Below are 24,591 nucleotides of genomic sequence, written 5' to 3' on the forward strand. Positions count from 1 at the left end.
AATCTGATCATTTGCTGTAACTGCTGCAATGGAACAATCTTTGCGGTGGCGGAATGTTATGACACGTCTGTTATTCATAGCCATGCACTTAGTGTCCTGCCTCGCACAAGCATACAATGTCACCGACCATCCAAAATTATAATTTCAATCATGAAAGAATCTTACAAGTTAGTGAGTTTTTTTTCGTACATACGTCAGGAAGCAGCTGGTTGTGTATGGGGCTGGTTATGCATGGGGCTGGTTATGCATGGGGCTGGTTATGCATGGGGCTGGTTATGAATGGGGCTGGTTATACATGGGGCTGCTTATGCATGGGGCTGGTTATGCATGGGGCTGGTTATGCATGGGGCTGGTTATGCATGGGGCTGGTTATGCATGGGGCTGGTTAAGCGGGTGTGAATTATCGTGTGTGGGAGGGAGGGGAGTCAGTCTAATTTCCAGTTTAGTCAAGTAAACTCAGGGTCTCTGGAGTGGCATTCATGAGGGGGCCCCAGATATGGGACAACTCCCCTTCCCTATTCCTCAGTTTAAGACTCAAGTGTTCTAAAGCTACTATGGCGAATAGGGGAGTTGTGCCAGAGGGTGAAAGAGGGGGCCCCATTATTATTCCTGGAGCTCATGATGGTTTTTCTAACCGAAATGTTACATGCTTGGAAAAGGGTGTGTTGGTGCCTGGTGATACCTTGGGGTTTAAGGCCCAGGAGGAAGGATTCAATGCTACGTAGTTTCTCGGTGCCATCCATCACGTTGTACAGATCGGTTATTTTATCATCGAATGTCCTGACGGTGGGACAGTCCCAGAAGGCGTGAATGTAAGTTTGGATGGTGCCCGGGGGCACTTAGGGCAGTCTGGGGAGAGTGAGTATACTTTTTAATAGCAATCTGCCAGATGCACAATTCATTAACACAATGTACATCGTTACCAGAATACCGAAACTCCCGACTCCCTGTGCTGGCGAATAATCTGCCACCAAATATCCGCAGAGACATCGCGCAAACTGCAAAGGAGTTGACGCGTTTTCTTTCCAGGAACAACAACAACCACCTGCCTACCCATCAACGAAGGCATCGACAATGTACCTCGTGCTGTCAGCATCCCAGAATGTCACCCAGATCTGGAATAACGCTGATGAACAGTGGCACAACACGTATGTCCAAAATAAACACATTTGAAACCCAAACATCACACCTCCTGGCTTTGAGATTCCTTCTTGGAGACATTGGTGTAACCATCAACCTCATCAAAACGTCAACAGGCCGATTCGCATTATCTCCATAAAAAAAGAGGTCATTATACCAGTTATTCCCATACACCTCCGATTAGCACGGTTGGCTACATTCGGTGCGAAAGAAGTTCAACTCACATACATGCAAATGGTAAATTAAAGACAAGCCACAGTACGATTATGGCCATGCAACCCAAACTATGGACCATGTAGTAAAAACAATCGTCTGTGCTCCTTCAATGCAGGAACAGCAAAACTACACAAACTCTATACTGAAGCCCTCTCATGGCAAGCAGACCTTGACAATTTGGCTCCTGAAAATTATGCCATGAGAAAGAATACATTCAAGCAATTTTGAAGATAATAGGTTATTTTCAGAGTTCGAACAAAGCAGATAATGTTCAAGAGTGTAACTTTTTTGAAACTCTGAGCATTCTTCAAAATCGTTTTTCATGGCCATATACATATTAAGTGAGGCTCGTGGAGTTTGTCCGGGATAATGCCACATCTTTTCATTTCGCGGTCCCGTAATGGGCTGGATAGTGGCACGAACTTGGATTGTGACAATGTGAAGCGAATGTGCTTCGGGAATGGACAAGAGGTTGGGGAACACGATTACTAAAAAGCAAAACCAATAATAGCAATAATCGCGGATCTGCTCCCATGGCTAAGATAACAGATGAGAGTATATGCACTGCATTGCCATTGTTGCAACCGGATGCAAATTACAAATATTAATGGTTGGTGAAGTATTTTGGGTAATCTGGAAGCATCCATAAGTGTCTTCAGTCCTGTGGAGCTCACTCGATATAAACTATCAAATAGCCCTTGTCTCATTTTTTGACGAACAAAACACATCAAGTAGAAAACTGCAAAGTTAGATGTTACTACGTTAACGGAACATGCAGCCTGCATTCTATGCTTTGAGACGCTAAAGCCAGAGAAGCTTCTATCTGATTCACCAAAAACAATGACTTCATTCTCGCTCAGGCGTGTCTGTACATGACTCATCTAAAGCCTTAATGAGAGAATGTTCCCGCAAATGCCGGCTTACGCTTATTCGCATTACCTGTGCTATATAATTGCTGCCCTAGTTGTGCGAGCAGACCACTCTCGGACAAGAAGACAGAGCAGTACTCTACAGCTCGAAGACTTGCTTCAAAGTAAACGATCATGGACATGAACGTGTACTTCCCTCCGATGCACGCGATGGAGAGGAGCGTCTGGCCAGGCTGGCCGGTCTGGAACCTCCACGACAAAAGTCTCTTCCAGCAGCTGGAGCGAGACATGAGGAGCGAGATCGGGAGGATGGAGCAAATCTTCCGTGGAGTCGATCAGCTCAGCAGCCACACCTGGGCTCCGGGCACCCCCAGAATCGCACTGCTGCAGCAGCCGGCCGTGAGTGCCGCGTTCCAGATCGAAGCTCAGCGACAGCAGGGAGACGGGTTTGTCGCGTCCCTGGACGTGCAGGGCTTCTCTCCAAAGGACCTGGCCGTGAAGGTGTCTGGAGACAAGCTGGTGGTGGCCGGACGTCGTGAGGTCAAGCGCGAAGGCAGCGGCGCCTACAGCCACAGCTACCAGGAGTTCCACGAAGCGATGCAGCTGCCCAAGGACGTGGATCCACAGAGCGTGAGCTGCTGCCTGACCGACGACGGGAAGCTGAAGATCAAGGCTCAGCGCCGCGCCCTCCCTGCCGTGACTGCTGGGAGGCTGGTGGCCATTGAGTGAGCTGAGAAGTGCTCACCAAAACATTAACATACGGAATCTAACGTTAAACGCCCTGCAGAAAGTGCTTGCTTCTTAAATGCAAAATTGTAACAATGCTAATTGTTCACATTAACTATCTGAAGTACAATACATCTAAAATGTTACGAAGTTAATAAACGAAACATGCTTAATTGTTAAATGAATATACTCTTTGAACCCAATGCCAATTTCCAGAAGTCATTGTTTTTCAATTTGCTTTGCTTTGCCTGCACATAACGTTAATTTTGTTCTCGATTTTAATGCCATGCTATGTTATATTCTTTTTAAATGCCTTTTTATAAAGAAAAACTTGTGATCTTTTTTTGCAAGTTCAATTTAATTGTTACAGTGGAAAGTCTTTAAAATAGAGTAATTTGATGCTGCAAAATACAAGATCCCAGTATTCATGGAAGTTTATGCATTTTTTCTGTGTCCAAGTTCAAAATAAAATCTGCCGTTAAGGGCTGTGAAACTGGCACACATGATAAAACCTTCTCTTGGGAAAGGGAGGATTTCTGACATCCACTTACCAGCATACACCGTTCTTTAGCAATTCCCACATATTTGACGAGTCATTGGTGAGAATGGCCCATTAGTCAGCCCCTGCCAATCACGCTCGAAAGAAAACAGCACCGTTAACGATATATGGAGAAATGGTGTAGCCGAGTGGTTTTCAAACTCTGTTTTGGCGACTGTACACTCCTTGTTGAAATTTGTTTCAACCGAGTTACCCCCTTGCCTGACCCAACATGGTTCTGAGAAATAAATAAACGAATGATTAACATAAATATTTGCATCGATTACCCATTTTGTCAGGTATCCTAACGAGCTAGTAACTGCAAGCGAATAAACAAATTCAACGGACACTCTGCATGCGTGACGTAACTTGTTTGCGCTCGCTGGCTACTCTTCTAAATCACATTGTTTAGGATCAATGACTTTATAAATGTCTTTATATCGTTATAGGTTACCATATAGATTTACATGTTATTATAGCTATTTAAATATTGGTACATTCATACATGATTATTCACCAATGACTATCATGTATGATATAATTTTACACAAGTATAAATCACCTAACGTGCCCCCAGAGGTCCGCCGACACCCGGTTGAGAACCACTGGTGGAGATAATGCATGGACAATCTTGTTTGCATGTAGAGCTCCTTTCGCACCGTACGCAGCCAACCGTGCTAATCACAGATGCGGGGAAGGACAACAAACTAAACACAAAGCAGTTTATCCTCTTGGCCATGATAAAAACAACATTGACTGAATTAGCATTAATTTTGTGGATAATAGGATGACCACGTTAGCATGCCACCAATCAAAAAGCAGAGGCAACCATTTCTTTTGGGGAGGGCTGACATGAAACATGCAGTGGTAGAATCACGATCTGATTAATGCATGTGTCTCAGCAGCAAAAGGAGGCGAGGAAATGCGAGATGCAGCTGTCGCACAGACGGAGGTGGAAGGTTTTGCAGAGTTGAAGGATACGAGACCTCCACGCAAACGATGACTCCCAAAGTTAAACATACTAAAACTTAACTTTTTTTTATTTTACCACGTAAAAGCCACTGAGCTACAAAGCTCTTTTTCGGAAGCGACCTGGCCACAACCGATAGCTCAACGAAGTAGATTACGTGGAAATTTATAGCAAACACACTCTAAATACGTGTTTCTAATTGTAGAGGAATAAACCGGAGGACCCGGAGAACAATCCACACGATCAGAGGGAGACACGCAAACTCCAAATATACAGCAGGAGTCAGTCGGGATCGAACACCATGACCTCCTGTAGACTCGGCGAAGTAGTTAACATCTCGCCACCACGGCCCCCGCTACGTCACCAAGCCGGTAACACCAGGGAAAAGATGAAGCTGCTCGTTATGACCATCTTATCCGTGAGTAATGTCAGTAAACGTCTGGTTCATGTCACTGTGTGAGGTGCAGTGGGAAGCTTTATGCCTGGGCTGCTTCATCTTGTCCACAACAGCAAAGATAAAAACGTACCTTACCAGTTAGAACCATCTCAATTTGTCAAATACTGTACCCGTTTTCATTAAATTGTGGATAACAGGAACATTTTACGCCATTGCTGATGCGATGCATTCAAGATTGGTTTTCCATTCCATTTAATGAGCTGCAGATGTAAGGGATGCCGAGAGGTGAATAATATGAAATGACACAAATACAGGCAGACCTCGTTTATCACTCAAGATGCGTTCCTGGAGAAGTGAGCGCGAATAGAATCAGCGCTAAAATGGGGTCATTATACCATTACATATATGGAGATACGTTCCTAACAGCGTTATTTCTTTCATACGAGCAATATAGGAGGGATTATTGGGGTATTGGTAATAACACTAATAATAATCATTCATACATGATTATGACATAAGATTATTAAACCTTATTTCATTCGTAAAACAACTTTTTATAACTTCAGAATTATGTAGTGCACTCCTACAAGGCAACGGTGGGAAGACGAGGTTGGAGGAGCTGCTGCACTTCCCAACACGACACTATTTTTATTTAACCAGGGAAGCTTATATAGCTCTTTTTGAGAAACGACGTGGCCACAAACTGCAGCCCAGTGAAATGACTTATCACGTGGAAATTTCTCGCAGCCAAATACTCTAAAAGCATCTTTTTTAATGCGGAGGGAAAAACCGGAGGACCCGGAGAACAATCCACGCGATCGCGGGGAGACACGCAAACTCCACATATACAGCAGGCGTCAGTCGGGATCGAACCCACATATCGCCACCTCCTCATCTGGGTCATTCGCAGAGAAGAGCCCCAGGACGTCCGTGATCTTAGCCATGCCCTCAGTCTAAACTTCTGTGGTGAAGTTTCGTTTAGGCGGAGACCGAGAGCGACTCTTATATCTTGGTCCCGTGAGCTCTCACCTGGCTAAACGAATAAAATCGATTTGTTAAAACGTAATCATGACAATCGAATCGCTGTCCCTATACTCGCCCGGCCTAACGGCTTAGAGAGTTTGCGTAAGAGCGCGCTCTGGACTGTCATTGGCGAGGAGCTATGGAACATGCTCTAATTGGAAGGTGAAACCATTCAAATCTGATTGTGCGCCAGGGTACATCTGAATGAGCATGGGGGGTAATAAAACAATCATATTTATTTACACTGTATTGGAGGAATCCGATGAGCTATAAAGCTCTCGTTTTGTTTTTACAGATGAGGGATCGGTTGGAAGACCGTTGAGAGAAACAAAGGGGGGGTTGGTGGGAGTCGGGGAAATTCCAGAAGGGACGAGGGGAAGATGATGCAAGGTGCGGTGTAGTTCTGGACCATGTCTGAACGGAGTTACACATGCAGTGCTGAGGATGTAATAAAGTCCAAGTTCAACACTTAGCAGTTCAAGAATGTTTCGCCAAACTTTTTGGCGTGTTAGGGCAGGCTCATCCACGTTGCCAGTTGTGCCAGGGATCGACATTCCACATCTCTGACGTGGACCATCAGCAAATCCGCTGCATGTCTATTTAAGTACCAGCTGTGTTCAGTTAGGGCTCGCCCTGGTGACACTTAACCAACACTGGAGGGATTGTGGGCTTGCAATGTACCCACGGATTTACAAAGTGAGCTATGCCTCATTATACAAGTATAAACAGAACAGCGTATGCACAGCATGGATGTATTTTTAATTAGACAAAATAAACAGCATCACACGCAAAAATGAATATTACATTTACTGTATTTTCAAACAGACCAGCAACAAAAGTATTATTCTGCAGGTCTTTAGAGCCGATATTTGCTTATTGCCGAATGAACATGGGCACATTTTGTTCTCTTCAAACCACGAGAAAATCAGAGTTCATTACAGTTGCCAAAGTGCAGAATGCTCGAATGGCAATCTAAATAAGCCCTTTCAACCTATTTATATTACGTTCACGTCTCTCTCTCAAAGTGCCTTATGTCATCGTGAAAATAAACCCCACCCCGTGTGTACATTACCGCACACTCAAACATTTCACTCTGTATGGTGACTTCTTGAGATAAACTTCAAGGTGCATGTGTATTCGTTAGCCTGGTGAATAAATATTTGGCCAAAAACGCAACGCGGTTTGGGGTGGAGAGTGGTGGGTAGGTGGTTCTCGCATTGCCCTATGAACCCAGTTACCCGAGTTAGATTCCCGACCACGGCTAACACCAAGGGCAGATCTCAACCAACCCGCACTGTGGCCAGCATGGTAAAGCAGTCAAACATTACCGACAGTGGATTGACAAAGGGCCGTACGAAAAAAAGAGTCTGTAGTAACAATGCACATTTCATTAGCTCACCACATACTCTGAATGCCAATGGTAAATTCCACGACAGGTGTATGTGGGTAGTGGACTGCCGACTATTACACTCGTTTAAAACACTATCAAGAGGATCATGCAACGATTTCACAGGAAGGGGGGGGGGGGATATTTGTTGCTATGAGTAATCCCAATCCAGAAATCTGCAGGTACTTTTTTGGGCAGTAGGATGTTTGGACATTTTTTATGTTATTTTATATTCATATAGCACCTTAAACTCAAGGCATTTTACGAAGTTTAAAGGAGGTAACATTAGTGATTTCGATGGCGGCAAGGAGGCGAGTAAGGGGCGAGGAATGAGTGACCATGACAGAGGGCACGTAGGGGTCACGAAAGGGCTATAGGGGAGGGACGGGATGGAGTGGAGGGACGAGGAAGGGAATGGGAAACGGAGAAGAGGTGAAGCTTGGAGAGAGAAACAATAGCCAGGGGCGGGGACACGGGGGGGGGGGGGGGGCTCAGCCCCCCCTGAAATGTTGGGAAAGTCGGTAATCGGGATAACCTGATATCAGGCTGCTGCAAAATGCTGCAGGCTGCCACCTTGTGTGCTGCCCTGCAGGCTGCTTGAGCGGCAGCCTTTCGAACTTATCGAACTTATTAGCCACATCAGCGGCTCCGACCTATTAATAAACTCCGCGTTCAAATCCAATAAAGTTTGTTTGATATATATTTGTGGCGCCCATTGGAAAACATCCACTGGATATCTCAGAATATTGAAGTCAGCCCCCCCCAAAGTCAAAATCCTGGCTCCGCCCCTGACAAAAGCAGGCCAAGGAGGGGGTCTGCTTAAGGGCACAAGGAAGGAGAAATATTTTTTTTAGGTATGAGAGGAAACTGAGAACCCGGAGGAAACCCACGTTCAACACACATGCTAAAATTTACAAAATCAATTATTCTAAATGTCGTCTTCACTCCTGCAATTGCACTGGCAATTGTGATGCTTCTCAATGACCACTGGGAGGCGATGTTAAACAGAGCACAAACGTTCTTCTGCAAAATATTGATGCAGTACAGTACTATGTTTAAGTAAAAAATCCATATATTGATTACTACACATATAATTGATTTGAAGCTTTCGTGACTGCAGGAATCCAAATAATTTATTTTATAGCTACGTGACTTTTCCGAAAGAACCAAAGAGTATACATATAATTGTTTAACATATCTCAATCTACTAACTCAGTTTTACTATAGTTTGATCGTATACATTTCTTTTAGATGTGCAGCACTGTGCTCAGTAAACTTATTGGTATCTACAGTTTGCTCATAACAAACATCCTACATTGTAAAATATATTGGAACTTTATTTTAAAAATCATGAAAAAGGTAATAATTAAGAGTGCATTGTGTAAATAATAAAATTCCACCGGCCACACATAACAGGTCTTGTTTGTTTCAAGTATAATGTACCAATAATGCAAATGTAGCATGGACAAATTAGCTGCGTTAATGGAGAATCATTTATCAGAAAATAATTATTTTCAAAGGGACTAGAGACTATAAATGTCATTTATAGGGAATATTGGGTAGCTGAAAAGTCTAGGAGTCAAGTTTTAGCTTGACCAATGTCCACACTTTTGACACATCAAGATAATATTGTCCGCGATCATATTTTTTTCAATAAATGTTTATAAGTGAATTCACATGTAATTCGTGCATTGAAGCAGGACAAGAATTGAATCACAAGCTAAAGACAGTCGTAGAGATTTCTAAATTCAATACAAAATTCCAAAACACCATAATTTGGCATTAATCAGCAAGCAAGGTTATTCATGAATATACCCCGAGGCGTTCACAGCCTGTGTATCAACGTGTAATTTAAAATTCACTTCGCTTTAACTCGTGTCTGCATTTAGATATAAATTACATATACATATCGACGGCATTAATGTAAGCTGAAAATAACACGTCCAGTCACTAAACACCAAGGCTATCGACATGAAGGTACAATTAAAAAATAACTGGAACGGCAATATAAAAAGCTGTACACAAATACAAGTGGCGATTACATGAATGTCATCGGAATTGACAGCAGCTTTGCAACCGGAATAAGTACTCTCGAACAAACAAGAGTAAGTCTTTGCAACAGTCGGTATACCCAATGTCTGTCCAACAATACACTAATACACTTAGAGGCACATTGTACTTTATATATGATTTGTCCAAATGAATGTTTCCACAATTCAATGCTTTTGGACTATATCTGACCAATTAATATCGTCATAGTTTACGGTGATACAAAATACTAATTTCTCACATCTGATCACTAACTTTGCCAATTTAAGCACTCCTTGTGTGCACATGTTTACGTAACGTCTTTTTATATATTACGCGAACCAATTCAATAAGGCTCAGCATAAATAATCCCACTCGTATATCCTGCATGTGCTCTGGTGACGCTCGCAAAGCCCTTTGGGTATGGTACCATAACATCTTTAAACGAAGCATGTTGACATTTCATTCATCCCATTGATGTGCTCTGCGCCATGGGTGAGTTTCAAATGGTTTTTTTTGCCTTTTTCTCCCCAATGTTTATAACCAGACTGTGCTATCAGCGTGTGAGGAGACAAATAATCCTCTCCAGATCTCTCGCAGTGCAACCCCCTTCACGTTCGAGAATGGCCCAATCAAGCGGATAGCACGCAACTACTTTCCGAGACCGCGTCATGTGACGTACGCAGAAGCGGCCACAGGGCCCATGGCCGTGTCGTCCTCGTTACCCCCAGCAACCTTTTGCCGGCGTGCCTCTCTGAAGTCACTCACGCACACGTAGATGCTCATGAGGTAGGAGATCGCTAGCAGGAGCGCAAACGCACCCGCCATGATCTCGGTGGCGTGCAAAACGCATGTCGAGGTGTAATTTCTGCTCGCCAGCATATCGGAGCGATCCTTGCACACCTGCGTGCCGTAAACCTTCTCGATGTTGTAGTGCAGGTAAAATGCTACTGCGGGGATCAAACCGAGGCCATATATGAGACTCACAAGTGCCTCAAAGAGGAGCCAGCCGCATGCCCGCCGCTCAATGTGCAGAAGCCCGAGGACTATGAACAAAAACGACAACCCCATCGCGGGCAGAACCACAGCCAGGGTGAGGTTTACTGCTGGCGTCTTCAGTGCATTATACTTCAAATCCAGGTCGTTGAGTCTCTCAGCGTCCTTGCCCTACACACAGAAGGCCCACACACTGTTAGCTTGGGGGTGTTTATTACTTCCCACTCTGCAGGCCAGACTTTGAACCGTCATCTTCCAAATGGTGTGTGTGTGCACTGGAAATATGTTTAAAGTATAAAATAATGAACTCTAAATTGATAAGCCACAAATGCTTGTCAGTAATTTAGAGTAGTGCAACCATAGAAACCGATTTTCATGATCCTAACATCAACAGTTTGGGCAATTCACCAGCACTGGGTCAAGCAGGCTTGACTGGTGTGGAGACAGTTAATGTTGAAACCGGTCAAGCATTGGCTTGTGTTGAACCAATGCTGCTGATATTACGCACTCTCAGAATGCCGTGTGGCTCATGGGATAAGTATCAAAAAATACTTCAATGCTTTGCAGTGAACGGAAAGATATGTGAAAGAGGTGTAATGTTGTATCATTTAGCCTGGGAAATGCTGGTCTATGGGTATCTGAGAGGAGAACAAGAGCCCCCCACCCACCCCCTTTTGTCTGCAACACAAGGTGCTGCTGGCGGACGTGCGAGTACAGGGTGCGTGCAGACAGGCGCACCGTGAAGCCGCTGTAGGCGTAACCCAGGCTGTAGTAGTAGACTCCGCCAAGGTCGCCCAGGCTCAGGTAGCCGGGCGAAGCACTCTGCGAGGCAGCTGCAAGGACTACGGACAGGATGGACAGCAGCACTTGTGTGGCCTGCAGTATCCCTGGTGGAGGGCACAGCCGCCAATAGAATAGAGCAAGATCCAATCGTGTCAATAGAACATGCGACGCAATCGTATCCGGAAATGTATTTGCATGCTACACACTTATAATTTTGCAGTTATATGGCACATTTTTTTCAATTGGAAATTATAAGCATCGTTGATTCATGTTGATAATTAACAAATCATCTGCAGACAAAGATTTGGATGCGGATGTTCATTTTTGACTGGTGACTCGGACATGCTAAGACAATGTTTTATTTCGTTTATTTTTCAGAAATATTCCAATTCTTGTGAGCCATCAGATATAGAATGGGAGCTTTATTGTACGACACCTTATAGCCACTTTGTTGTGGAACCTGGATGATGTGACAAGATTTTTTTTAATAGCCATAAATTCCATACCTTACAAAACCACTAGAATAAGCACTATTAAGGAGTGCAGATGAGCAAGCCATTTTGCCCATACCTACATGCAGAATATTTTCAAATCCAGCTATCAGAAATGGGCAATAAAAAAATAATAGCTGAATTTAATGTTGTGCCAGAATACAATAACTCGACAAACGCAATAATCTTGTTAAACACAATAACCTCAACTTGCATGGCTGACCAGAGTTTGAACATGGCTAAATGCTGGAACATGCATTACTATAGTCTAAGAAGCTGGAAAGCTGCCTCTCATTTTATTTTTATTGACTAGATTTGCACAACTCTCCACTTAATGGGCACTCCCTGCTGTTAGCAACACACCAGCGAAAATGTGATCATCATTTCACCATGTTTTTTGCACCTGTGTTTTAGGAAACCAAGCTTCTAGTTATTGAACATTATTTGATGCTTTATTTTTAATGGGGGACCCAGCTGAGCTCAGCAATATGCTAGACGAGAACTTTTTTTGTATTCTGGTGGCCACCTAGGGGCTTTAACCCTGGATCTCAGCTGCATTGGCTCAACTGAAAAACAGGCATCAATTCCGAGGGACATTAAGTCATTCCACGTGTCCAATGCGGTGTTTTCTTATATTAAATATAATTATTACTAATCACAGGTAACACTTTTGAATATTTCCTGCAGTAAGCGAATTGGAAGTTTGCTGACTGTGGAGAAATGCAATAGCGCACTCATCTTTACAACGTACAAGCACTTGCTGTTCAAAAGAGAAAGGAGATCCCTCTGCAGTGTAATTGATGATGTGCATGGGTGCATGCAATATCTTCGCCATAAGGTACATGTGTACAATTGAAATGCATGCATCTGTTACAATTTACTGTGGATGGCATTTTCCAAGTGTGCTAAAATGGCCTGGGTATATTGTTGGAAAAACCCAACACATTTAAGATTTATCTGGATATTAAATTAACAACACATACGTAAATATATTACATATTGCGTTCCGCCAAGTGTCAGACATTACGGCAAAACTGACAACTTAGTTATGTAAACAGGATGAACATGATGATATCTTTTGGAATGGAGTATTACAATGTTGAAAGTACAAATATCCAAAAGTGAAAATGGCATTGAGATGCATGCAGGCCTACCTCTCCGCGTGGCCAGGTACTTGAGCTTGGCAAAGTAGTAAGCTGCCCATGACACTTCTTTCTGGTAGTAATACTCCTCGGGGATTGTGGGGGGGTCAGCAGCTACAGGCTCCACGTAACGGCCATTGTCACGATAGGCAGGCGGCTCGGTCCTCTCCCGGTCATTCCGCGGCGGACCTCTGCTCACCCGCTCCCTCTCTGTGTAGTTGTCCTGGTCTCCGTACGCGTCTCGACCACGGTAGTTGTCTTGGTCCCTGTCGTAGCCTCGGTCTCGGTACTTGTCTCGGTCTCTGCCCACGTCTTGGTCCCGGTAGCCATCTCTGTCACCGTAGGCGTCTCTTTGCCGGTAGTCGTCTCTGCGATAGTTCTCTCGGTCTCCATACTTGTCCCGGTCTCTGCGTACATCTTTGTCCCGGTAGCCATCTCTGTCGCCGTAGCCATCTCTGTTCCGGTAGGCATCGTTATCGCGATAGCTTTCTCGGTCCCTGTACTTGTCCGAGTTCCCATGTGCGTCTCTGCCCCGGTAGTTTTTCTGATCTCGACCTCTTGCACTCTTACCAGCGTACTCCGTCATGTTTCTAGAGGCTGCATTTTAAAAAGATAAAGGTCACAGCTCAAATTATGTAAACAACAATTGTGGAGTAGGTGCTTCATCAAATAATTTAACAGGTTGTGATTCATTCGCATAAATCAAAAGCACATGACTTGCATGAAGAAGATAAGACATACATTTAAAGGACATTGTAACATTTTAAGTTTGGATGAATAGGGGTGGTATATCATTAAGAAGTCTACATATTTCCCAGTGGCTAGTACACTGTTCACTGAGCCAGTGTGGATATACAGTACAGTCGTAAACGATTTAATTCATTCAGCATCCTTGTAATAGTAGTTTTGTTGTGGTTGATTAATAATAACATTGGATTTTATTCACATATGATGCCCTATTGAGACCAAAGCTCTATTTTAAGGGTGACCTGAATCAACAAGTTATATAAAAAAAAACAGTGTATTATCGATATACATGTATAAGGGAATTACCAAGGAAAATGCAGTTACACATCAGCATTAAACACAACGATCAATGCATGTAGATGTTAAATCGGTGGCATCATTAACAATGCTGTGCAGATGCTATAACCCACATAATATTTAAGTAAAAAAGTCAAAAGTGGCTAAATGCTCATCTTCCTTGTCAGTTCTGAGCCAAGGGTGTAAATTTCACGTTTGTATGGCAGAGTGGGTTAACTGTTGGCTTTGCATAAAGGGCTGCTCACGTGGGTAGGACGATGTGCGAAGTTAATTGACCGGGAATTAAATCAAATGACCACTCAACCAAAATTCCACTTGCCAATATTTTAACTACAGAAACCGTACATTTCAAAAACACGTTTTCAATATACATTGTTTCTACACACAGAATAGTCTTCAAGACATGAATGTCACGTGAAAACATGTACACCCAACTGCAGTTTGGCAATACAAAGCACAATCTGGCATGTGATCAATTACATGTCATAATCTAATCACATGTACTCATGGGGCCTGACAGTACTTCCAGTATAGCAATTTGTGGTTTTAGAGTTATTATGTAATTTATTTTCATCCAGTGTTTAAAAATTGATTCTTGCCAAGGAAACAAGCCCCGATATAGTCATGATGATTTGCCTCTGAAGCTAAACAACGATAATTATCTTTCTGCAGTGCAGCGATTTATCCTAATGAGCGAACAACTGCGAGTGTGGCAATGCAACTCAAAACTATGGGCCATATGTCAACTTCTACAGTCTGTGCTCCTTCAACGAAGGAGGAATAACAAAACTTACACGAACTCTCTCCTGAAGCCCCCCTCCCTCTTGGTTAGCAGATATCGACATTGGCATTTAGCTCCTGACCATATTTCCATAGGCATGAATAGAAAGCACCTAATATATATGGTCAAAACCACAAGCCGTTGCATACATTCTGTACAACTTACAGGAGAACATAGTTCTGTCAAACTTGTTTCATGTCAATGTAGCAGGTTAAGACTCAAATGCAAGGGAAAACAATCGAAGAGCATCAATGTGAATTTTAGGTTTTGGTTATACAAGCGTTCCCTGTTCTGTAACATTAACAATACGAATCAGACTGCTGGCGTCATTAAAACTGTCCTGTGGTTTGAGTGGCTGGGTTATATTTATGACAAGTCAAATGTCAAATGGACCAGGTTCTGGGTATGTATTCATTATAATACGGTATAACTCAGCCACTCATAAACTACTGTTACAGTACAGTATGTATTTTGCTTACCTCTATCTTTTTAGTTAACTTTTTGACATCGGATTTCTCCAGGATAAATAAACGTTCTGATTCTCAGTATGCAAACAACAACACACAAGGGGATCACATGCTCCTAAACACATTCGGGTCAGCTACATTCTAATGACCTAAAACAAAAGGTTGAAATTACACGTTCTTACGGCGGGGTCCAGATGAACCATAGAATTCACATTCCGAGCAGCAATCGTAGTGGAAACCCACAAAATAGAAACCTACAAAAAAAGCAAAACTATTTAGCTTCTACTGCCATGTACAGTGGCTAGTATACTTGTAACTACACTGACGAGCTCTTAAAAACAACCCAAGCTGCCCCCTTTAACAGGTTTGCTCGATTCGTCATCAACATTCTTCACAAAAACCTGTTTAATGTCCATGGCATTCTGTTACACCTTCCTCCCGACACCACCGCAAACCACCACCACTACCACCCCCACTGGCAACACCGGCGACACTGCCAGCCACATGTCACGTTTCACAGTTCGCTGCGATCATTATCGATGGAGTTTAAAAAGCTACCCGATAGGCTCCTCTTGGAACTCTACCGGGCAGCACGTTCCACTGGGCGAAGACATGCTGGCGGCAACTCTGTCGCTCGGCTGGCCTGGGAACGCCGCAGAATTCCCCCCCCAGGAAGAGCTTGAGTGGTGTATAGTATATAGTAGTGTATAATGTAGTGTAGTAGCGTATATTAATGTAAAACTAGCGTCTGTCGCCAAGGAATGGGAGGTCTGGACCCCCACGACTGAACACGCTGCCGCCACGACCCTCACCAGGACAAGCATATCGAGAAACAAACGAACGATAGGAGCTACTAAGCATGCGATGAGCCTGGTTTAATAGTGGTGGATGGGTGATCACCATGCGCACCAACACATGTTTTTCATAGGCTACTTTGGCGTTACGTTAGGGCGACCCCTGCCCCCCTTCTTCAATCACCCAAACTGACCAACTTGGTGAAGTATGGCCAAACTAACCCACCATGACCAGCAGGGCGTGAAGACGGTCTCTCATTCGCACCTCGGATTCGCGCGGTTTGGCTACGTACGGTGCGAAAGAAGTTCAACATGCAGTGCATACACATACGTCCAGCAGTGGATTGGCTATTGACGTCGGCCGTCCGAGTGGCCCTTGTGAAAGGAACTTCCTAGCTCGATTAACTTTACCCACTGGGAAGTCAACTTCTGATCTGAAACTTTTCATCTGAAACTTCTGATCTGAAACTTCTGATCTGAAACTTCTGAAATGAAACTTCCGATCTGAAACTTCCGATCTCAAACTTCCGATCTGAAACTTCCGATCTGATCGATGTAGAACGACGTGCGAGAATTAAAGGTATATACGGTGCTGGACTTTTGTACCCGCCTGTATGCCGTGCACCACCAGTGGCGAAGTGCTCAGACCCCTCCACCACCAACCAGAGTGGTAAAGTATGGCCGGCCACGGGGAGAGGGCCCTCGTCCAGCAATGGCTTTAATTGATGAAAAGTGCTAAAATTGCAGTAATTGCATTGATCATCGTCGTCGCCGTCACCATCATCGTCAGACACGAGGGCGTGCAGGCGACACGCGTCGAGACTTTGTTTCCGGAGTTCGTCAACGCAACACTGATGGCGGAAAACGCAACAACAACGCCACCACCACCGCCAAGACAACGGGGCGACTGTGTCACTCCGCCCGCAGAGTTTAGACAAAAACGCGCGCAGCCAGGACACGCATTACTCCATTAGCAAAACAATGGGGGTGTGCACACTAAGCTCTATTCGGTGTGCTTTGAGCTTCGTTCATAAGGTGAACAACAACAAAAAATCACCGTCTGAGATGATGGCCCACGATTTCTCGTTTTGACCACCACCACCACTATTTTATCAAGCACCACAGCTACAACCGATATATAACTACAACCACGAACGGTGCAAGTGCGCCTGGATTAGACGGTGGCCTGGAACGAACCTCAAAGATCCACGGCGGCCACCAGCACCGCCGCCGCCACCACCGCAGGAGTGAAAGAAGCCTCGGCGTTTCCTCGACACGGCCACCGACTCGCCCACCCACCCACACCCCAGGTGCTCTCCCCAGGTGCCTGACGCCTAAAGACGCCGCCGCCGCCGCCCACGGAAGGCGACGTCCCGCAGTGAAGGCGGCGCCGAAGGTGGAACCCGTGAGAAGATGGGCACGACGTACGTAAGCACGGTAGTGTTGTTGTTGTTCTTCTTGGTGTTGTTGTTGTTGTTCTAAGGGATGTCAGCCGAAGACGGTCGCAAGACGGCCCCGAGGAAGCCTTCACTGCACCTGGGACGCGGCACGCCTCTCTGGGCACCCCCCACCCCCGCCCCCTCAGGCTCCCACCCCCACCCCCCGCATCCCGCCCCCCGGCCCCCCCCGCATCCCGCCCACCTGGCTCCCCACCCCCGCTGACCATCTGGCTCCCTCCACCCACCTGGCTCCCCCGCCCCACCCACCTGGCTCCCCCGCCCCACCCACCTGGCTCCCCCCCCCCACCTGGCTCCCCCCCCACCCACCTGGCTCCCCCGCCCCACCCACCTGGCTCCCCCGCCCCACCCACCTGGCTCCCCCGCCCCACCCACCTGGCTCCCCCCCCCCACCTGGCTCCCCCCCCACCCACCTGGCTCCCCCCCACCCATCCACCTGGCTCCCTCCACCCACCTGGCTCCCCCGCCCCACCCACCTGGCTCCCCCCCCCACCTGGCTCCCCCCCCACCCACCTGGCTCCCCCCCACCCATCCACCTGGCTCCCTCCACCCACCTGGCTCCCCCGCCCCACCCACCTGGCTCCCCCCCCCACCTGGCTCCCCCCCCACCCACCTGGCTCCCCCCCACCCATCCACCTGGCTCCCCCCCCCCACCTGGCGCCCCCCCACCCACCCACCTGGCTCCCCCCCCCCACCTGGCGCCCCCCCACCCACCCACCTGGCTCCCCCCACCCACCTGGCTCCCCCCCCCCCACCCACCTGGCTCCCCCCCCCCCACCTGGCTCCCCCCACCCACCTGGCTCCCCCCCACCCACCCACCTGGCTCCCCCCACCCACCTGGCTCCCCCCCACCCACCCACCTGGCTCCCCCACCCCACCCACCTGGCCCCCCCCCCACCTGGCTCCCCCCCCACCCACCTGGCTCCCCCCCACCCACCCACCTGGCTCCCCCCCACCCACCCACCTGGCTCCCCCCCCCACCTGGCTCCCCCCACCTGGCTCCCCCCACCCACCTGGCTCCCCCGCCCCACCCACCTGGCTCCCCCCCACCCACCTGGCTCCCCCCCACCCACCTGGCTCCCCCCCACCCACCTGGCTCCCCCCACCCACCTGGCTCCCCCCCCCCCACCCACCTGGCTCCCCCCCCCCACCTGGCTCCCCCCACCCACCTGGCTCCCCCCCACCCACCTGGCTCCCCCCCACCCACCTGGCTCCCCCCACCCACCTGGCTCCCCCCCCCCCACCCACCTGGCTCCCCCCCCCCACCTGGCTCCCCCCACCCACCTGGCTCCCCCCCACCCACCCACCTGGCTCCCCCCACCCACCTGGCTCCCCCCCACCCACCCACCTGGCTCCCCCCCACCCACCCACCTGCCTCCCCCCCACCTGGCTCCCCCCCACCCACCTGGCTCCCCCCCACCCACCTGGCTCCCCCCCCCCCGGCTCCTCCCCCCGCACCCCAAAGTAAAGTTCCCCCGTGTAGCCTCGGCAGGCTGTTGAGGAAAGTGCGGTGAGCGAGGAGCGTGAAGGCCGGCACGGCTGCGCCGTGTTGATGGTACCGGGCACTCGTTTGTGGGGTTTTTTTAAGGCCGAGTCGACCTAGGGGCGGCCCACGACGGGTTCAGAGATTCGCTGTCACTGTTATTGGGGTCGTGAGCGGGAAATGGAATTCGGGGTGCGCTGGGTTCACAGAGCAGTGCCCCCTACTACCACTGGGCTAGCGCTCCAATTAGGGGCCGTCCATAAATGACGTCACGCGATTTTGGATTATTTTTGACCCCCCCCCCCCCCGTTCGTCACACGGTGTCACAAAAAGTCAGACCCCCCCCTCAAATATGACGTCACAAAGCTCTGGCCCCCCTCCCACCATATAAAACATGCTTCAAATCGCTTTAAACTATTGTCATTGTAGTGCGTATTTAATGTGGCGCTGCACTCTGATGTTGTAGGAGAAAATATTAATACTGGTCGGAACCTCCTGGTTACACCACCAGCCCACAGGGGATTATTGTGTCCGTCTGTCCGTTGTGCATCCAAAAATGGGAGGGGTGGGGCTGGGTGGAGAGGGGAGGGTGGGGAGGGGCTGGGTGGGGAGGGTGGGGAGGGTGGGGCTGGGTGGGGGGTGGGAGGGGTGGGGCTGAGTGGAGAGGGGAGGGTGGGGCTGGGTGGGGAGGGTGGGGAGGGGAGGGTGGGGAGGGGCTGGGTGGGGAGGGGCTGGGTGGGGGGTGGGAGGGGTGGGGCTGGGTGGGGAGGGGCTGGGTCGGGAGGGAGGGGCTGGGTCGGGAGGGAGGGGCTGGGTGGGGAGGGTGGGGCTGGGTGGGGGGTGGGAGGGGTGGGGCTGGTTGGGGGGTTGGGAGGGGTGGGGCTGAGTGGGGGTGGGAGGGGTGGGGCTGGGTGGGGAGGGGCCGGCTTGTGCCCGCCCTCACAGTCGGGCATATTTGCGGAATCCACCACGTGGTGGTGCCGCCGTTGACCCTGGCCATTGACCGAGCAACCCAACGTTCCTACAAGCTCCCTCCGCAGGATAATGTGTTTTAAAAGTATATTTATTTAAGTAGAACGTGTTGTCTATATTTATTTAAAGTTGTGAATTTTGATGTGACGTCATATTTCTCAAACCCCCCCCCCCCTTGTCACACATCGTCACAAATGTCTGACCCCCCCCCCCTAGGTGTGTGACGTCATTTATGGACGGCCCCTTACACGTTTGAGCGGAGAGATATTGTCATTCACCTTTGGTTCTTTCGGTAAAGTCACGTAGATGGAAAAATAACTAATAAAATCACGACGTTTCGATAGCAACACAAGCTATCGTCCTCAGGTGAAAAAAAATGAAAAAAACACACCAGGCGGACTGCTGAGGAGGAAATGTAGCGAGAGAGCTACGAAAACCAAGGGTTATAAACGTAGGGTAAGTGGGTGGAACTAGGGATGGAATTTGCAAGTGATGAGTGTCGACTAATCCTAGGAGGGGGGAGCTGTCGCAACGGGTGAGAGGGTGGGGGCGAAATTTACAGAGGGAAACAATTGATGGAGAGAAAATACAAATAGAAATCATACTTAGCAAACTTAGAAATGTAATGCAACTCAGAAAGTCGTCCAACACAACAGTCAGCACCACACCTCATTGATCGGCGTCCTTCCAAAGATTGCTGAATGTTGCATCCATCTTCTCGATTGGCCGCTAAGCCACTTAGTTGAGCTATCATTCGTGGTCAAATAAAAGAGCGTTAAGTTCTTTACACACTTTACCTGTGGAACCAGTTTTTCAGGAGTCTTGATCAACATGCAACTGGGACTATTTGGCCCATGTAGATGATTGGAATGAATAAAGGAAAGACTAACTTTGCATAATTCCTCCTATTATGAATGATGGAACCCCGTGAGCCTAAAATGTTCTTTCGCAAAGGCACTGCAGTTTTTAATGGATTATTTTACATTATTTAGAGGATTTTAGAAGGTTTGTGTGAAGTCCTCGAAAATATATATTTATTCACTCTTGCATGTAAATGGAATATGAACTTCTCAACAGGAATTTAACGATGTTTCTCCACCTCCCACCGCGATAAATTTCCAAGTAGTCATTAATATGCACTACTGTCTATTGTCCAAACATTTAATTGTTGTTAAATGCATTGAGGAGAGAATAATTTTGTAAATTCGTTTGGCTGATTCATCACATACTGCTCAATACGATACGGTATAGCAGTAGTGCAATTTAAAGTACTCTACAGGTAATGTTATTCTACAGGTATTTTTTTAATACATTATACATTATGCACAACATTCTTAACTATATATAGCGCCTTAATCTACGGTGGATGGAAACAATGTGCAATTACAAATCTGCAGCCACAATAGAGCACTCATTTGAGAGGCTCAATTGCAGTGTAACATTTCGTGCGCCTATAAATAGTGGCTCAAGCTGTTGACTTACAGTTCCTCTGTTGCAACCACAACCGGTTATAAACTCTTCAGGGACTTTGTTAACTTTAATGTGTCCATATATGTGTGTGGTTTTGAAGTTGACAAACGCAGCAGCGGATGGTACTGCATGCCAAAGTTACAATTTTCTGTGGTGCAGTGGTTCCTAACCTTTGCTCCTCGGTGATGGGACTACCCACCCAATAGACTTTCAAGCGATGGCCCAGAGTTGGCATGTGGTTAGGACCGTTGACCCAACGCTGACCCAGCGTTGGCCCAGCGTTCAAATGTTGACTGGGTAACTGCTTGAAAAAAAACACAAGATGATGTTGTGACTGTCTTGGGGGTAAACATTCTCAAATATGACATTTTCGTAAAATGCAGTTTACGAATGTATTAGGATGCTTCCTTCAGCAGCGCCTGTGCTGTAAACTATCTCATGAATCTTCTTGGACTTTCACCTGATTAAGTGAAGGAATTATGAAAATAATAGTTATTCTTTTAATTATTATAATAGGTTTTAGCCTTTTCTCTCAATAAAACGGGTGTTAAGATCTTCAAACACCAAATAGATACCCTTTCAAAGGAATGAAGTCTCCATTAACTACGCATACTTGTGTAAAAATATGCATAGACGCTTTGATAATAATATATGCATTGTCTTTTAAACTAATTGGCCTACACCAGAGACAGCCTTCTTTATTGCCTTGTCTCACCAGTGTGAGACCAGAGATCGCCAAAAGGCCAAAAGTACGAAGATAATGGCGAGATCAGAACACTTATAGCTCGGGTAGAGCAGTTTTATTTATGCGACTTTTGCCAGTATCCAAAATTAAACATTTTTCAAATCGCTTTAAACTATTGTCATTGTAGTGCGTATTTAATGTGGCGCTGCACTCTGATGTTGTAGGAGAAAACATTGATTAAAAAGTATATTTAATTAAGTAGAACGTGTTGTCTATATTTATTTAAAGTGGCGCATTTTGATGTGACGTCACATTTCTCAACCCCCCTCCCCACTCTTTCGTCACAATCGTCACAAATGTCTGACCCCCCCCCCCAGGTGCGTGACGTCATTTATGGACGGCCTCTTTTAGCCTTTCTGGAAATTAATATATAAAGCATCAGCTCATTATATCTCACGTTAAAAGTACTGTACTTGTTTTATTTTAATACATTTTGCACGTAAGTTTCAATTTAGAAACAGAGTAAAACGCGTGCATAATAGCTATGATACACGTAGCCTCAAAGTAAACATTAATAGTGATGACTTCATGCACCAAGCCGTCGAGTCATCTGGACTTCGTGGCAGAATATCTCTCCGCTGGGGTAATGGGGGGAATAATCTCGCCGGCTCTGGAATAAAATGTACTCATCAGTACAACCACAGCTGCGCGCCTTCTTCAGCAGTAGCTGTCCCCAAAGCCAAGGAATGTTGGAAAACCGACCAAGTAATCGTCCTTCAGTCACGATTGTAACTTCATCAGCAAACGGTAACAGTCTTGCGAATTAGTCGGGTGCGTGTTGAAGTACTGTACACGGATAGGCGGGCGGTCGGGTTGGTGAACCATGCAGGGATGGGAAGCCTGCATTAGATCAATTGTCTTCTTTGGTTATTTCGGTAAAGTCACGTAGAATGAGAATAAAATAATAAAATAATAAAATACAATTCTCACGACGTTTCGGCCACAACACAAGTGGCCTTCTTCAGGTGAAAGGGACAGACCTGTTGGGACGACAGAGCTTAATTTGAAGCTGTGTTGTGGCCGAAACGTCGTGAGAATTTTATTGTTTTATTTTATTATCTTATTCTCATTCTACGTGACTTTACCGAAAGAACCAAAGAAGATGAATCCTTGCAGTAACGAAAGCTTTAAATAATTTTTTTTAGATCAATTGTGCCGGCAGGAGCCGTGGTGTGCCCAACACGCACCTCCGATGAGCATGGTTGGCTATGTACGCTGCGAACGAAGTTCAACATACGCAGGTACTAACTTTTTTTTACAAGCAGATGCCTGTGGGGGGGAAGTCTAACGAAGGGGTTTTCCCCTCCGGTGATCTTCTCTTGTGAGGCTTTAATAGGCATTCGACTTTACATCCACGCGCAAAAATTCAGAACAGTGGTCAAACGTGAATTTACATCGAAACTATTACCCACCTGAAAAGTAGTGGAAACTCTGGCTTTCCGGGATAAACTTTAAACATTCCCATTTCCAATCGTAGTTTCCCTCCTAATACCATTGTAAGGTTCCCAAATGTAAGTGTTTTCTGATCATCAGTGCATGTACAAATCAAATGTATATATTTCTATTCAGTTGGATTTGCATGTAATATTTCTCTACTATAAAGCAATGCCCTTTGTGTTGGAATGTGTTAGTGAATATAGCTTTTTTGCAATCACTGAAATTCGTTGTGTGGCGTCATTTTCCAGGGTTGCGCGCGGCACTCTTAAGTCAATAGAGGTAGTGGTATGAACTCTTTATTGCCTATTGCTTAATGTGCACTCACGGGATTTGGATGCACAGTATTTGGTAATGCATTATACAATGTATTTTGAAATAAACAAAATTATCCGTTTAGAATTGAATGCTCACCGGGAGCAAGTCTTGTGGCAGAATAGTGCAGCACTGAATTTGAATGGTCCATTTTGTACGCTCTCCTTAATCTGTAACCCAATGGCTAAGGATGAAGCCTGCTCCAGTTGGTGCGTCATGGCATGACTACGACAGTCTTCATGAATATGTTATGGAAGAGACAAAGCCATTATAATACGAGCATTGTCTCAGATCCAGTGGCTATTTGAGAGAGTTGGAGCAGGCTGTGTCTGTATGTATGGCAGTTGCTGCATAACTCTGGGATGCAACCCAGAAGACCAATTGTGTCCTTATCCACTGCGTGCTTAGTTTTCAGCTATTCAGACACAATCTGTGAGGTTTCTGAAATATGTTTTTGAAGTGGCAGCCTTCGGTGTAACAGCTGCACAAATTAATTTTAGAAAACCGAAGCTTTTATGCTTTTGGTGCATTTTCCTTATGACTGCAGTACAGCATTTCAAACCGGCTTGATGTACGTGATATACGGGGGCTAAATTAACAGGCAGTTGTAAAGCCACGTAGATAGATCGCAACACAAGCAATCGTCTTCAGGTGAAGACGATTGCTTGTGTTGCGATCGAAACGTCGTGATATTGTTATTATTTTGATTATATTTTCTATCTACGTGACTTTACCGAAAGACCCAAAGAATATGAATTCCTGCAGTCACGAAAGCTTTAAGTCAAGATATATATATTTCCTGTTACATTTTAGGCATTGTCAGTCACTTGTTTACAAAACGATTCAAGACTGGCAAAAGGGGAGTGACGTGAGGAATGTGGGTACAATGACAGTCACTCATACAAGCTCCGAAGTCATTAACC

The 24,591-nt window shown here is 46.4% G+C and overlaps 2 protein-coding genes across 9 annotated transcripts; one reads left to right on the plus strand and one right to left on the minus strand.

Annotated features, from left to right (window-relative positions):
• The first annotated feature begins 313 nt into the window (after positions 1 to 313).
• Positions 314 to 3,869, plus strand: LOC116938828 (heat shock protein beta-11-like). The gene has a single exon (XM_032946524.2). It carries the CDS (start codon positions 2,400 to 2,402, stop codon positions 2,952 to 2,954), a length of 555 nt encoding a protein of 184 aa, XP_032802415.2. The 5' UTR covers positions 314 to 2,399; the 3' UTR covers positions 2,955 to 3,869.
• Positions 3,870 to 6,617: 2,748 nt separating this feature from the next.
• LOC116938827 (MARVEL domain-containing protein 3-like) lies at positions 6,618 to 20,396 on the minus strand. 8 transcript variants are annotated; one of them, XM_076054854.1, is made up of 5 exons: positions 16,990 to 17,358; positions 16,403 to 16,527; positions 12,719 to 13,296; positions 11,029 to 11,177; positions 6,618 to 10,461 (listed from the first exon to the last, which is right to left on the minus strand). In XM_076054854.1, exons 3-5 carry the CDS (start codon positions 13,290 to 13,292, stop codon positions 9,964 to 9,966), a joined length of 1,221 nt encoding a protein of 406 aa, XP_075910969.1. In that variant the 5' UTR covers positions 13,293 to 13,296; positions 16,403 to 16,527; positions 16,990 to 17,358; the 3' UTR covers positions 6,618 to 9,963. The 8 variants fall into 8 exon arrangements, with proteins under 8 accessions (XP_075910969.1, XP_075910973.1, XP_075910983.1 ...); XM_076054858.1 differs by having other exon boundaries at positions 16,399 to 16,527; XM_076054868.1 differs by lacking the exons at positions 16,403 to 16,527; positions 16,990 to 17,358 and adding an exon at positions 20,373 to 20,396 and having other exon boundaries at positions 12,719 to 13,303.
• Positions 20,397 to 24,591: the final 4,195 nt, after the last annotated feature.

The sequence above is a fragment of the Petromyzon marinus genome, chromosome 4, assembly GCF_048934315.1.
Source record: "Petromyzon marinus isolate PM22_M1 ecotype Great Lakes invasive population chromosome 4, UKy_Petmar_22M1.pri1.0, whole genome shotgun sequence".
Taxonomy (NCBI): Eukaryota; Metazoa; Chordata; class Hyperoartia; order Petromyzontiformes; family Petromyzontidae; genus Petromyzon; species Petromyzon marinus.

What these genes read in the sequence shown, in the direction of transcription:
- LOC116938828 (XM_032946524.2), top strand. Translation starts at nt 2,400, where the DNA reads ATGGACATGAACGTGTACTTCCCTCCGATGCACGCGATGGAGAGGAGC.
- LOC116938827 (XM_076054842.1), bottom strand. An exon ending in GTACCTGGCCACGCGGAGAG is followed by an intron (nt 11,178 to 12,718) that starts GTAGGCCTGCAT and finishes GCCCTCCACCAG; the next exon opens with GGATACTGCAGGCCACACAA. An exon ending in ACGCCTACAGCGGCTTCACG is followed by an intron (nt 10,462 to 11,028) that starts GTGCGCCTGTCT and finishes TTCTGTGTGTAG; the next exon opens with GGCAAGGACGCTGAGAGACT.